This window comes from Vanessa cardui, chromosome 29 (genome assembly GCF_905220365.1).
Source record: "Vanessa cardui chromosome 29, ilVanCard2.1, whole genome shotgun sequence".
In the NCBI taxonomy this organism is placed as follows: Eukaryota; Metazoa; Arthropoda; class Insecta; order Lepidoptera; family Nymphalidae; genus Vanessa; species Vanessa cardui.
This window is the reverse complement of record NC_061151.1, coordinates 2,322,493-2,337,038: the sequence shown is the minus strand read 5'-3', so window position 1 is coordinate 2,337,038 and position 14,546 is coordinate 2,322,493. Positions and strand designations below refer to the sequence as shown.

Sequence of the window (14,546 nt, the reverse complement as noted above, 5' to 3'; positions counted from 1 at the left end):
CAGCGTGGTGGAATATGTTCCAAGCCCTCTCCTAAATGAGAGAGGAGGCCATTAGCCCAGCAGTGGGAAATTTACAGGCTGTTACTTTTTACTTACTTACTTTTATAAGTTGATAAACTCAAAAATAACAGATTTTTTTAAAATCTTTATAAACTATTAGATAGCGTCATGGTCCGAAATAAACGTAGGTTAAATTCTATTTCATTAATAACAATATTTCATTATGTATGTACTCTTATAATCACACATTGAATTACATTCTGATCTGAATGTTTCACTTATATAATATTATATGCTACTAATATTTCTCATTTAACGGGAGTGTTAGTAATAATAAGGCGTTAGAGCAGGACAACAAATATAACGCGCCTTGTCGTACTCACGGATCTTATGAAACAGTACATATGACTACACGTTCGTACGACTCGCCAAGTCCGCTATTTTGTTGTGAGTTATGTTTTTTATTTATTTACAGTTAACGCCTAAAAGCTGTCCGTCGTGCTGATTTTATAAAACAACATAATTCCATTTAACTTTGTTGACGTTTAAGACTCCTTTTTTATGGCGGAGCATTTAAATCTTGACCAACGCGAGTTGCAATTTAGTTAAATAAATAAATAAATATTGGACAACATCACATACATTACTCTGATCCCATGTGAGTAGCTAAAGCACTGTTATGGAAAATCAGAAGTAACGACGGTACAAACGTCAAACACCCAGACCCAAGACAACATAGAAAACTAATGAACTTTTTATACATTAACTCGACCTCGTAGAGGCGTACCTATTAAAACCGGTGTACACACCACTCGACCTCTGTGGTCAAATTTCGTCAAACAAAAGTACTTTAGATAATATATTTTTTTAATAGTTTTTTTGTTTAATTTTATTTTCAGTTAACGTCAACAAAAGATCTGGAAAACAAGCAGACTCTGCTACATTACTTGGTCGACACGATAGAAAGTAAATTCCCTGACGTGCTGAGTTTCGCCGAGGAAATGCCTCACATTGATCGGTAAGTACCTTCAAAAATAGGCTATTTGACAATGCGAAAAATAAATTGTGAATTATTGTAATCAGTGTATATTATGAGTTTAAAAATGGTTATTTCCTAAGGAAAGAAAGTTGAAAATAATACTTAATTTATTCAAAAAACAATAAACAAAAATGTATTTTTTGAAATGTTTGTCACGTGACACAAAACGCTCCTAGTTGGCCGGGCTTGTGATGAAGTCACTTTCTTGTTAACTTTGCTTTTCTACTATACGTACCACAGAATATAATACAGCAAAGTGACGTCACCGACCCCATTGCAGCGCCATATTGTCCAAGTAGCGTTTTCGCGCGCTATTTAAATATGGAATTTTTAATATGATATTTTTCGGCAAATATGTACTAGAAATAAAAAAAATCAACTTTTACTGGGTTCCTTAACCTCTACTAAATAATATAAAATGGATTTTAAAAATCAGTCAAATAGCCTATTCAATATAGGGCATATTTCGTTCTCATTGGCTAGTCTCTATGGGCTAAGTTAAAGTGAAGTTGAAGTTAATATCATTATTAATAGTGTACTATGCAATACACAAGTATAACGATTTTAGAGGATGATTGTAACTTCCGAATTTTGAGTTATTAATATAAAGCTTCTGTCAGAAAATACGTTAAAGTTATCCAAAATGCGAATGTCAAATGTTCGTATCAAAACTGTCGGTTTTGTTAAGAGGATAAAAGACTTTTGTCCAGCTATGAGGGTGCGCAGGATTCAAGGGTTGTTTTTAGAAAATTATATCCATAAAAAGCAAATGTTTGCAAATATTCAAGAGCTTTTCAGAAACCTCAACGCAAAAGATTGTCAACTCACTCAGATAAAAAGAGAACAATCAATTTTAATCTGAGATGGCCAAGTGGTTAGATCTTAACCGATGATTGCGTGTTTAAACCCAGGCAAGCACCACTGAATATTCATGTGATTAATTAGTGTTTATAATTCATCTCGTGCCCTGTGGTGAAGAAAAACATCGTGAAGAAATATGCGTGTGTCTAATTGCCACATGTGTATTCCTCAAACTTTGCATTGGTACAGCGTTGTGGAATATGTTCCAAACCTCCTCTAAGGGAGAGGAGAACTTAGCCCAGCACTGGATAATTTACAGGCTGTTGTTGTTGTAATCAATTTTGATATTTAAAGCCGTGCCTTCCCACAGGGCAGCTCGTGTATCAATGGAGAATCTACAGAAGGCTCTGAAGAAGATGGACAACGACATACGAGCCCTCGAAACGGATCTGAACAATAGTCGAGTGCCGCAGACGCCGGACGACCTCTTCAACGAAACCATGAGCGTATCCTTTTAAATCGCCCGGGTTACGCCCGGTTGCTTTGTATTATTTAAGTGTGGAAACATCGACTCGGCCCGGAAACGAACCCGGGACCTCAGAGTGGCGTACCCATGAAAACCGGTGTACATACCACTCGATCATGGAGATCGTCAAATATAAATCAAAACAGCTCTGCTGACATTGAAGCAATTATTATTTAAATAATCCGAATATATCTATGTAATGTATTGTATTTAATTAACATGACGTTGTATTTTTTAAATGTTAAAAAAGAGTAACTACTGAGTTTCTTGACGGTTCTTCTCGGTAGAATCTACTTTCCGAAACAATGGTAGCTTCACTTAATTGTAAAATGACGATTCAAAAGTGCTCGTAAAAGCCTACTTGAATGAAGTTTATTTTGATTTGATTTGCAATGCTGATACTAAATATACAGCAGAATGTCTTACAATGTTCACAGTTTTTCAGACATTCTCTACTGTATTATACATATAAACCCGCCTCTTGAATCAATCTATTTTTAGCAATCAGAAGGAAAAATAATTAAAAAACAATTGAAACAACCTATAGCTAATTCATTTAAAATTAATCTTAATTTTTAACAATAATTCAAATGGTAATCAAATTTTGAGCAAACACAAACAACCGTTAATTTCATATATGACAAACACATAAATAAACACAAAACTGCTAAGTAGTGAAAGTACCGACACCCTTACCGACCGACGACTGATGACAAAGTGACATGCAGTCTATCGAGCGTTCGTTTTTATACGAGTCGGAAGGTACGCGAACTACCCGCAATAAGTTCGGCTTATACTATCTATTAAAAAAACCGCATCAAAATCCGTTGAGAAGTGTTAAAGATTTAAGCATACATAGGGATATAGGGATAGAGAAAGCGACTTTGTTTTATACTATGTAGTGATATAGGGATATAGGGACAGAGAAAGCGACTTTGTTTTATACTATGTAGTGATATAGGGATATAGGGACAGAGAAAGCGACTTTGTTTTTTACTATGTGATAATGCCCTTAACAAGAGGTCAGAATTTCGCAAAAGAGGCCCGGGAACAGTGCGACCTCCTTCATTCCATGTTCAAGAAGATGGAGGCTCTGTATGGCGAGCTGGCGGAGTACTACGTGTTCGATCCTCATAAATACACGCTGGAGGAATTCTTCTCGGACATCAAGACGTTTAAGGACTCCTTTGCGGTGAGTTTTTTGGATTTTTTTATCATTTTAATAGTAATTTTGGTTCACTAGTTGTTCGGGGATTTGCTTGCGTTTTCTTATCGCTGTCCCCGGGGAATAAAAAGATAACTAACAAAACGTAAATTTTCAGGAGAATTAAAAAACATATTTTTGTCAATAACTTCTTAAATACTGGACATAGAAGCGTGATTTAAAGTTTTTAGAAAAATAGATTTTTAAAAGCTTTAAGTTAATAACGAGTAGAACCTGTAACTTATGTTGAAACGGAGATATTTAAAAAATAAGAAGTTAGCCAAAATCAATCATCACCTGTGTTGCCTAACGCCCGTTATCATTTTATTCACAGTATTTCCTATCCAAAGTCAAATATTGTACAACAGCTATATCATTTTATTCTTAGAGTTTCAAGAGTCCAAATGCAAATGATAATACAATAATATCATTTTGTTCTCGTAAATATTCATTTACCATTTTATGTTTAATGACTGTAATCGATTTTTCTTGTAAAATTTTGATATGGTTATTACCTTTATTTTGCTTTTCTCATGATACCTTTTTAATAAAACAAAATTAAACCAAGGAAATACAACAAAACGTCCAATATTTTTCATCTGTTCATCTGTTTTATTTTAATCCTTCTTTAAATCGAGTAAATAAGTAATCCATAGTTCCATATTATTAATTAAAAAACTTAATACTCAACTGCAATACTCAACTACCTAATCAAATAAATCAGTTTTAATCAACAACTGAAATATTAATTATGATCTTCTTCCTCGTCATCAGAATTGATTCCAGAGTTACCCTGAGGAGTTAGAAACCTGTTAAGAGCGTGATAATGCTTGAGATATGTCCTGACTTGGAAACGCACATTAAACCATCATATATAGCCTTGCTTACTGGAAAATGTTCAGTATACATATGTATAGCACTGGCAACTCCGCCACATCGCTGGGGTTTGGACTCACTATCTGTCGGGTATCTCGTTTCATATTGATTCTTCACAGGTTCTAAGTTTAAATCATATCTGTTTTTTAATACTGATTGCTGTGAATGGGTAACACTCTCTTCCATGATTTGAGTCCACAATATTCTCTCACCATCTTACCAGTTTTTTAGGCTGCCCCTGAGGTTGTAAAACTCTGATTTCACCATTCCTTGACGTTATATCTGTCGCCATTAACATATGTGTTTCTAACAATTGAGTAAATTAAAAACGGGAGTGTATTCTATTCTATGTTTCAGTTATCACTCTCTCAAAACATCTGTCCGTTGTATTAAATACAAGCTTTTGTGAGGCAAATATATATCAAACTATAATAAATCTGTTTATATTTTGACCGTAAAATACGTCGGAGTAAAATAACACGTTATTGACGCCTCTTTTCTTCTCATGGAATTGCCTCAAGCAAGTACCTATTTCATTAGCACCTCTTTTCGCAATCTGAGCGTACCAAACAAGCCTTTACAATTAATATCATCATATACAGTGAAGTTGTGAATAGGATACTTTATTTTATAGTAAAAGGTACCAACTTCAGACTATGAGATACTCAAAACCGTTTCGAATATTGAAGACATCTATGGTCTCTGGTGTCAATCTTGCGCGAAGACTTGACGAATTCCAACCCCTGGACAGACCGGGTTTCGGACTGGTTTGGTAGAACAACCTTGAGGACGAGGTGAATAGAAGAATTCAGCTAGGTTTGGCAGCGTTTCGGAAGTTACGTCGAATCTTAACATCGTCGATCCTACAGTGCCTTAAGACGAAAGTCTTCAACCGGTGCCTCCTACCCGTCATTACATACGGAGCCAAAACGTAGTCACTCACGACAAAGCTGGTCCACCAGTTTAAGACTTTAAACCAGCTCTCTTGTTTCTCTGCGGAATCACATCAAAACAAACATCATCACAGAACCGATAACCGTTGGGGAAAAAGTGTTCTAGAGTAAAGACCGCGTTTCGACAATCGTATTGTAAGACGTCCTCGGGCGCGCTGAAGTGACGATTTATGCAAGACGGCTGGCAGGAGCTGGATGCGAGTAGCCGAAGAACGATCACAATGCGTGCAATTGGCCTAGGTATGTGCGGCAGTGGACGAACATGCGCTGTTGATGATGAATACATTCAAAATTATGCCATGTTCATTAATTCCAATCCTTCCTCTTGATGGTTCATTTTAATTTTGAAACCATTCATTGGCACCTCATTGAAATTTTTTTTAAATTCCTTGATATATATTTTTTTTATAAATATTAGTTGGAATCAAGTCAAGAACACATTCTGTCTTTGTTTTAGAATAATCTGAAAATTCATGAGCTTCGTATATAACTCATAGCGATGCTATGACATTTCTTGTGTTAAAAAAAGAAATTTTGGATATTGTTTACAATTTTTTAGTTGCTGCTTCTATGTAATCAGAATTGCCTCCATTACTTGACAGACAATTGAGTTGCAATATTTTTGATGTTCTATGTAGAATCGACTAATACTCTGATTCGTCCGCCGAGATATCTTCAGCTATTTCATTTTCCTCGTAATAAATTCCTTCTTTTGGGCTTTTTTAACATATAACATGGTATGAGTTATAACTACTTCATCAAAAGTAGTATTACAAACACACCTTATAGGAAACGCATAGACTGTTTGCACAAGAATAAAATGATAACTGCTTTTATCACAAGCTATTCGAGAAGTTTTCACGAGAAAATAATTGTTAGGTTATTTGTCCTACAGTAAGATATAAAGACATTTAGATAATAGTACAATATATTTTTGTTCTTGAAATATCAGGCATGAGTATAATCGTAGAATAGTAGTGTAATATTTTGTAACTTCGTAAATATCACTACAATATTTATGAAAAAAATTGAGCAGGTGTATTAGTATCCAAAGATCTCAAAAATGACATAACACTAAAACGATGATAATGGAAGTTATCATTTTGTTCCCCGGGGACGGCGTTATATATGTCAAGTTAAGATTACAAAATTCGTTAGATTGTAATCTATGGATAGATTGTAAACGTTTATTCAATTTGCAATGAAATATAAACAGTTTCGATATTTCGGTTAGGTTAGTTTTTATAATTTACTTATTTTTTTTAGATAGAATGTAATTACCCAATAACGGTGACATGCGATTGGTCGATCTTATAATAAGATTGACCAATCAGGAAGAGCTTTCGATAGTTGAAAATTTGACGCGGGTCAAATTGTAATTTAACAGTTCAACTTGGATAGATTACAATATAGCGAAAATAATGCGTTAAATTAAAATCATATTTCACGGTTCACAATATTTCGATAGTTTACATTGTAATTTAGCGAATTTTGTAATCCTGCGCGGGCATATATATACATCGACAGGTATTTGAACTTAAAAGCTTCGTACCAAATTTCATTGAATTCGCCATTAGTTTGGCCGTAAGACTAACAGACAGACAGACTGAGTTATTTTCGCATTTATGAAACTGGTATGGAAGTTTCATGTTATAGATGGATGATGGTTATAGAGGTTAAGGATGACCAAAGAAACGATGGATGGATTGTGTGAAAGACGATATGGTTAGAAAGAATGTTACTTGTGAGATGACGTCCGAAAGGTATGGAAGACATGCTGCGTCAATCCCAAGAAAAATTGGGATAAGAGCAGGAGAATAATGGTGGATGTGATACTGGTATCGATTATTATTGATCGCTTAGTGGTCATTTTTTATTTGTTTACTGAAATTTAATAGAGAGAATTTTGTCATTTGGCCAAACTTGCACAAAATGGCAAAAACTTCTGGCCAAGTTATGAATACTACAAGTCTCTTTAAAAATCACTACTAGATCGATGTTTCGGTTGAACTGATAAGACGCCTGTTACCTGATTGGTGTCCGAGACGTGTGTAGTTTCAACAACAACAACAGCCTGTAAATTTCCACTGCTGGGCTAAAGACCTCCTCTCCCTTAGATAAGGTTTGGAACATATTCCACCACGCTGTTCCAATGCGGTTTGCTGGAATACACATGTGGCAGAATTTCTATGAAATTCGTCGCATGCAGGTTTCCTCATCATGTTGTCCTTCACCGCTGAGCACGAGATGAATTATAAAGACAAATTAAGCACATGAATCAGCGGTGCCTGGGTTCTCTCGAATCATCGGTTAAGATGCACGCGTTCTAACCACTGGGCCATCTCGACTCTACATACATATATATTTAACTAACGTGACCCTTGATTTTATATCTGATTAGTATTATAAATATACTTTTAATTGCGTTTGCTTCATCCGAATGTCGTTTGCTAGTTTTACATATTGTGAAGGGAAGTAGCCCAGGGAAGGGCTTGGACCCGCAATCTCCTCAATCCGCACTGGGTCATCTCGACGTGTGTAGTTTAATCAGTGAGTGTTGAGTGACCGTGAGTGTCGCGGCGGTGCTTGCCTGGGTTCGGACCCGCAATCTCCTCAATCCGCACTGGGCCATCGACGTGTGTGGTTTAATCAGTGACTAATGTCGGGTCCGCAGACGGCGCACCAGGAGAATGTGGTGGCGCGCGAGAGCGAGGAGCGCGCGCGGCGGGCGCGGGAGGCGCGCGCGACGGCCGAGCGTGAACGCCGCGACCGCCAGCACCGATACAAGCAGTTCGTCGACATGGAGCAGGCGCAGGACGGCGTCATGGACAGGTACGCACACACACCCCCCCCGACACACCCCGACACACCCCGCCCCCTCGCGCTATTGGAGCCTCTATACTCAATCTTGCGAACCCTATCTACTAAAGTGGTACGCCCCCCCACCCCCCACGCGCTATTGGAGGCTCTATATGGGCTGTACTCAATCTTGCGAACCCTATCTACTAAAGTGGTACGCCCCCCCCCCCCCCACGCGCTATTGGAGGCTCTATATGGGCTGTACTCAATCTTGCGAACCCTATCTACTAAAGTGGTACGCCCCCCCACCCCCCACGCGCTATTGGAGGCTCTATATGGGCTGTACTCAATCTTGCGAACCCTATCTACTAAAGTGGTACGCCCCCCCCCCCCCCCCCACGCGCTATTGGAGGCTCTATATGAGCTATACTTAATTTTGCGAACCCTATCTACTAAAGTGGTACGACCCCCCCCCCACCCCCCACGCGCTATTGGAGGCTCTATATGGGCTGTACTTAATTTTGCGAACACTATCTACTAAAGTGGTACGCCAAACGCGCTATTGGAGGCTCTATATGAGCTATACTTAATTTTGCGAACCCTATCTACTAAAGTTTGTATGCAGTATGTAAGTATGTATGCATCATAATATAACTATGCACTACCTTCTTTACAAAATATGTTGCCCTCATCTGTTGGGTTGCCTGTAAGAGATCGCTTTTAGTGATAAGGCCGCCCTTGCCTTCAATTCTCTGTAATTAACCATTTTATATGTACTGTTATTTTATAAGATTTGGAGTGCAATAAAGTTTTTATCTATCTATCTAAAGTTTTTGGCCGAAAACAGCCTTGGTGGTAGGGCTTTGTGCAAACCCGTCTGAGTAGGTACCACCCACTCATCAGTTATCCTACCGCCAAATAACAGTACTCAGTATTGTTGTGTTCCGGTTTAAAGGGTGAGTGAGCCAGTGTAACAGGCACAAGGGACGTAACATCTTATTTCCCAAGGTTGGTGGCGCATTGACGATGTAAGGAATAGTTAATATTTCTTACAGCGTCTTTGTCTATGGGCGATGGTGATCACTAACCATCAGGTGGCCCATATGCTCGTCCGCCAATATGCCATAAAAAATAAATAAAAAAAGTATTTTTTTTTTAAATTAATAGTCGAGTTATTTTGTTCTAATCCTGGGTTGCCCTACTAAAATATATAATTGTCTCTAATATCGAGGAATTGAAATCAATAGATATACAAGTATTTTCGAAAACGCAAAAGCCTGATATTAGTCGCCATGACAATCACTGTCATTAGGTCACTACTATTATGACCAAAATTATTAATGACCTATCTACCATTATTTGTATTGATCATACATTTCAGTTACCATTAATAATATGTTTGTTATTTCAGTTTAATGGAGGCCTTGCAGAGCGGCTCTGCGTTCAGTCGAGAGCGGCCCCGGAAAAAGGCTAATCCCAGAGTGGCAGGAGGTAAGATTACACTCGTTAAATATCAAGTTATATATTCATTTAATGTTGTCTTAAATTTTCGCGATTACACATTGAAATAAAACTAGCTATAACGGATTTGAATCGCGTATGTTAATTATTCTTAACATCCCGACGTTTAGAGCACTTTACAGCGTTCGTGGTCACGGCTACCCGCGATTCAAATCCGTTATAGCTAGTTTTATTTCTATATATTTATTGTTAATTTTCATCGAACAAAACGTCTGTCGTATAATTATCACAAGGATGAATTTTACGAGCACTTTTTTTGCTGACCATATTGTTTACCTATGACAATAATTCATATTCATTATGAATGCATATTGAAAAAAGAGATTTATTTTTTAATTATATGTCATCAAAATATATACAAAGATTTGATTTTTATGTCGCACCTACTTTCGGTAACAGCGTGTTGAAAGTACTCTCAATTTGTTTACTTTCTTGTTTTTATAAGACATTCATATATGGTCGTTTCATTTACTACTCTTATTTACTCATTCCATTTCATTCTGTTAATCATACAACCTGTAGTGATAGTATACATAAGTATAGTATATACAAATAATAAGTATAGTTACTTTTGTTGACGGTACTGCAAATTGTAGACAAAATAATTATTAACAACATGTAGTCATAAGGATCATTTTTGCACGCACATCATTTAGAGGATTGTGAGGATGAAAAGGGATTGGTGCAAGTGATTTTGCACCGTATAGCAGGTATGAGACACGATCGCACTGTTTTATTGCGTTTTATAAGCTTGTCATAGCAATGTTGTTTACAATGCACCAGCTACCATTACGTACGTGATTCTATATATGAGATATAGTATATTACAGTTAAAACAAGACAATAAAAAAGTAACAATATTGGACATATGACGTTTATTATGGATTTGCGAAAAAAAAAGTGTTTTGAACGGCGACGAAACTGTTATCGGAAATTATAGTTGATATAAGTCTTGTATTATATAAAGAGATATATTAATCAAGATCAAATCAAATCAAAATACTCTTTATTGTACACCAGTAAATAAATCACATATACACGGTTAAGAAAGATGCACAAGAGGCGGCCTTATCGCTAACACAGCGATCTCTTCCAGGCAACCTTAAGGTAGAGGAAAACAGATATATAAAGAGGTAACATAATAATAAATAAATACAGTGTAATATTAATATATTTACAAAATAAAATAAAATAATGTACAGTACCTGATATCTAAAATGCATACACATATGTATCTATCTAACTAAATTTATAATATAAAAAAATTAAATTAATGTCTCGCGAAAAAAACACAAGATCTTTTAGTTTATCATTTTATTTTACAGTTTAGTCATTAGTAATGGCATGGAATACTTAAATATAATTCTCATTCTTTCTTGGATTGGATTAAACTACAGGTGCGTTCAAGTTCAAATGTAAAAAAAATAGTTGTTGAGTGTCTGTTAAATAATCTTATAAAACGATTTTGGTTACCTGAATAGTTTGACATGATTTTTGTGTCAAATTGACATGACTTTTGTCAAATATTAGGTGCAATTAAAATTGATTTGTCAATTATTAATAGTTAAATTTAATTATCCAGTGGCAACACCCATCCGATATGGCCGGAACCGCGCCAGGCGAACTTCTTCACCGAAATTAGAGAATTATAGACAAGTTGATATTATTATTATTATCGTAGCTTTCGATGGTACTAACATATTAATACAATATTTTGTATATTTAAAATAATGTCCATAATTGGTCTTGATTTGTCTAAAGTTTAAGCGATACCATGAGCACTTTTTTTGACAACGTTTTCTTCTTGACAAAAGCCAGATATCTGAGCTGATATATCCTTTTATAGATCAAGGAAATGTCAATTATCTTTTCTCTAATCGAGCATGTGAATATGTAGACCTTAGATCTGATCCTAACAGTGCCGGGGTTAGAGGGACTGACACCCTGGCCAAGAAAGAAGCATGGAATATAACCCCCCCCCCTATAACCCCCCCTCCAAATTGGCGCCCTGGGCCGTCGCCCCATCGCGCCCCTCCCTAACGCCGGCACTAGTTACTAAGATAGGATTCCTAGAAAAATGGATTGTCAATGACATGAGTAATAATCGCTATATATACTGTTGGTAATAAATATAACTCTTTCTCTTTCTCCCGTACACTCTGTCTCTCTCTAACTTAAGGCAGGTAAGCTTTAGATGTAACTGTAGTTTAGTTTTTCGATGTTGTCTCGTTTGTAACGTTATATATAATAATTATTTCATAAGTTTATATGATAATTTGAAGGAAATTTACAATTTTCCACATATAATACATAATAATAACCATTGTTTTTTTTTTTTTTATAATTGGTAATTGATACCAGGCTTGTAAACTGTGATTAACTTTATGTATTTAAATGTGGGCGTGTTATAAAATGATGCATTGTTTAATTTCAGCTGAACGAAGAGCACAGTTGAACAGATCCCGGTCGAGGTCCGCGCTGACGGGTCCGCTGACGGCTCGGGAGTTAACGAAGTAAGTTACGTCGCGTCTGATACAATACATCAAACAACAACAACAACAACAACAGCCTGTAAATTCCCACGGCTGGGCTAAAGGCCTCCTCTCCCTTTGAGGAGGTTTGGAACATTTACCACCACGCTGTTCCAATGCGGGTTGGTGGAATACACATGTGGCAGAATCACATGCAGGTTTCCTCAAGATGTTTTTCTTCACCGCTGAGCACGTGATGAATTATAAACACAAATTAGGCACATATATATAGTGGCGCTTGCCTGGGTTTGAATTTCCCTTCGAGTCTAAATTGCAAATTATTAGAGAACAAGGATTTGTTAGCCGAGATGGCCCAGTGGTTAGAACGCGTGCATCTTAACCGATGATTGCGGGTTCAAACCCATGCAAGCACCACTCAATATTCATGTGCTTAATTTGTGTTTATAATTTATCTCGTGCTCGACTGTGAAGGAAAACATCGTAAGGAAACCTACATGTGTCTTATTTCATTGGAATTGAGCCGCATGTGTATTCCACCAACCCGCATTGGAACAGCGTGGTGGAATGTGTTCCAAAACTTTTCCTTTAAGGGAAAAGGGGGCCTTAGCTAAACAATGGGAAATTTACAGGCTTTTGATGATGATGAGATAGATGTCATTTTTGTGCTTTGTCTCTTTCTTTCAAATGTCAAATCACTCATGTCAGAAAAGGAGAGATTCACTCGCGATAATATTTGATTTATATGTATATTTTTTTTACGAATGTTTTTTTTTTTTGTTTCAGTGAGTTGCTGAGTAACGCGTGATAGCTTTAACAGTGATACTAGTACTATAATATATAGTTTATAAGATATTATATATGAACGAACATAAATCGGCCTATTTCATGTAAAAATTTATTATCTGAGGGCGTTTTTATACGAAGTTTTATTACATTTCTTTGAGATATATTTGACAATACGCTAATTAAAATATTAATTAGTATATCTGGCATCGATCAACCCCAATAGCCATTTTTATCAGTGTTTTAAATGACACTACAGATTATGATAAAATTTGGTGATATAATGCTCCCTATATGTATGGTGCGGTTCATCAAGTCTCTAACATATACATAATATATATATGTAATGTTGTTTGCTGTCTGTGTCACTAATGATACAACTACAGTACGACACAATTTAGATGTAGCGTCGGCAAAATTCGTAAAACCGATCACATCCGAATTGTGTACGCCATCCCAAATTATCAATATTTATGTGAATATGATCTTTACACAAACGTAATAACTTGTTGTAATATCACATGACCTAATGTATTCGTCAATTCAAAACGTCGATTTACATGCACTTTTCGGGTTGAACTGACGCGAGAATCTATAGCGACAAATAGCGTCGAATGGCGCGATAGGGAGCTGTTTCTATTGGTTGTGTAAATCGGCAGTAATCGGTTTTATTGAATTTGCCGATGCTACATCTAAGTTGTGTCGTACTATGCTTTACTTAAGGGTTAAGACAATTGGCGCCGAATCTTCCGTAGGTATAAATTAATTAATTAAATTAATTAATTCCGTTGAAATTGAGTCATTTTTTTAAACAATGATTGCATATCGAAGCGAATGTATGATACTTAGTATTGTATGACTTTTCAATCAATGAACTATCTACTTAGAACTATGGACGTGAATTATTAATACAAATCAAAATCAAATTATACGTTATTCAACTAGCCTTTTACAAGCTTTGAATCTTCAAACAACTATATTAACTGAAGCTACTTTCGTTCGGATAGTAGATTCTGCCGAGAACCGGCAAGAACTCAGTAGTTAATCTTTTTCAACATTAAAGAAATACAGTCATGTTAGTTAATTACAATTATATATGTATGTAATATATCTTGCATAGAAGTCAATAAGTATAGATCGGTTCACTCACAAAAGCGCCTCCCCCACGTTGAATTATATGCGTTAGTATATGTGTGTGACATCACTAATGTCAGAGTACAGACAGCAAAAAAAATAATACAAATAACATTATATTTTTAAGTTATTAATTTCGGGATATTTACCATGTTTTTTATTTTTGTTCGGTGGAGCTCGATATTTCGAAATTATCTACGAATGTCTTGTTCACGAGACTGAACCCGGAAATTAATAACTTTAATAATAAAAATAACCGTAAAAAAATCTTATATAACACTATATTTGTTAATAAAAACCAATGATGTAACGTAAAGGTGCGCCTTTGTGTGTGATTGGGGGATATTCTACTAATGTATGCGTTATTACCTTACAAAATTAATCTCTGCTTAACTGAGGACAATTCTACTTATTGACA

At 36.1% G+C, this 14,546-nt stretch overlaps 1 protein-coding gene across 6 annotated transcripts in view; it reads left to right on the top strand.

The window, feature by feature from the left end:
- The window catches only part of LOC124541916 (protein diaphanous), a 67,078-nt gene extending 53,747 nt beyond the window's left edge, over positions 1-13,331 (top strand). For all 6 annotated transcript variants that reach the window (XM_047119841.1, XM_047119845.1, XM_047119842.1 and 3 more), the window contains 7 exons: positions 900-1,018; positions 2,211-2,346; positions 3,394-3,558; positions 8,074-8,231; positions 9,610-9,689; positions 12,154-12,232; positions 12,995-13,331. In XM_047119841.1, coding sequence (XP_046975797.1) covers positions 900-1,018; positions 2,211-2,346; positions 3,394-3,558; positions 8,074-8,231; positions 9,610-9,689; positions 12,154-12,232; positions 12,995-13,016 — 759 coding nt within the window. In that variant the 3' untranslated portion in view covers positions 13,017-13,331. The remainder of the gene's footprint in view (positions 1-899; positions 1,019-2,210; positions 2,347-3,393; positions 3,559-8,073; positions 8,232-9,609; positions 9,690-12,153; positions 12,233-12,994) is intronic.
- Positions 13,332-14,546: the final 1,215 nt, after the last annotated feature.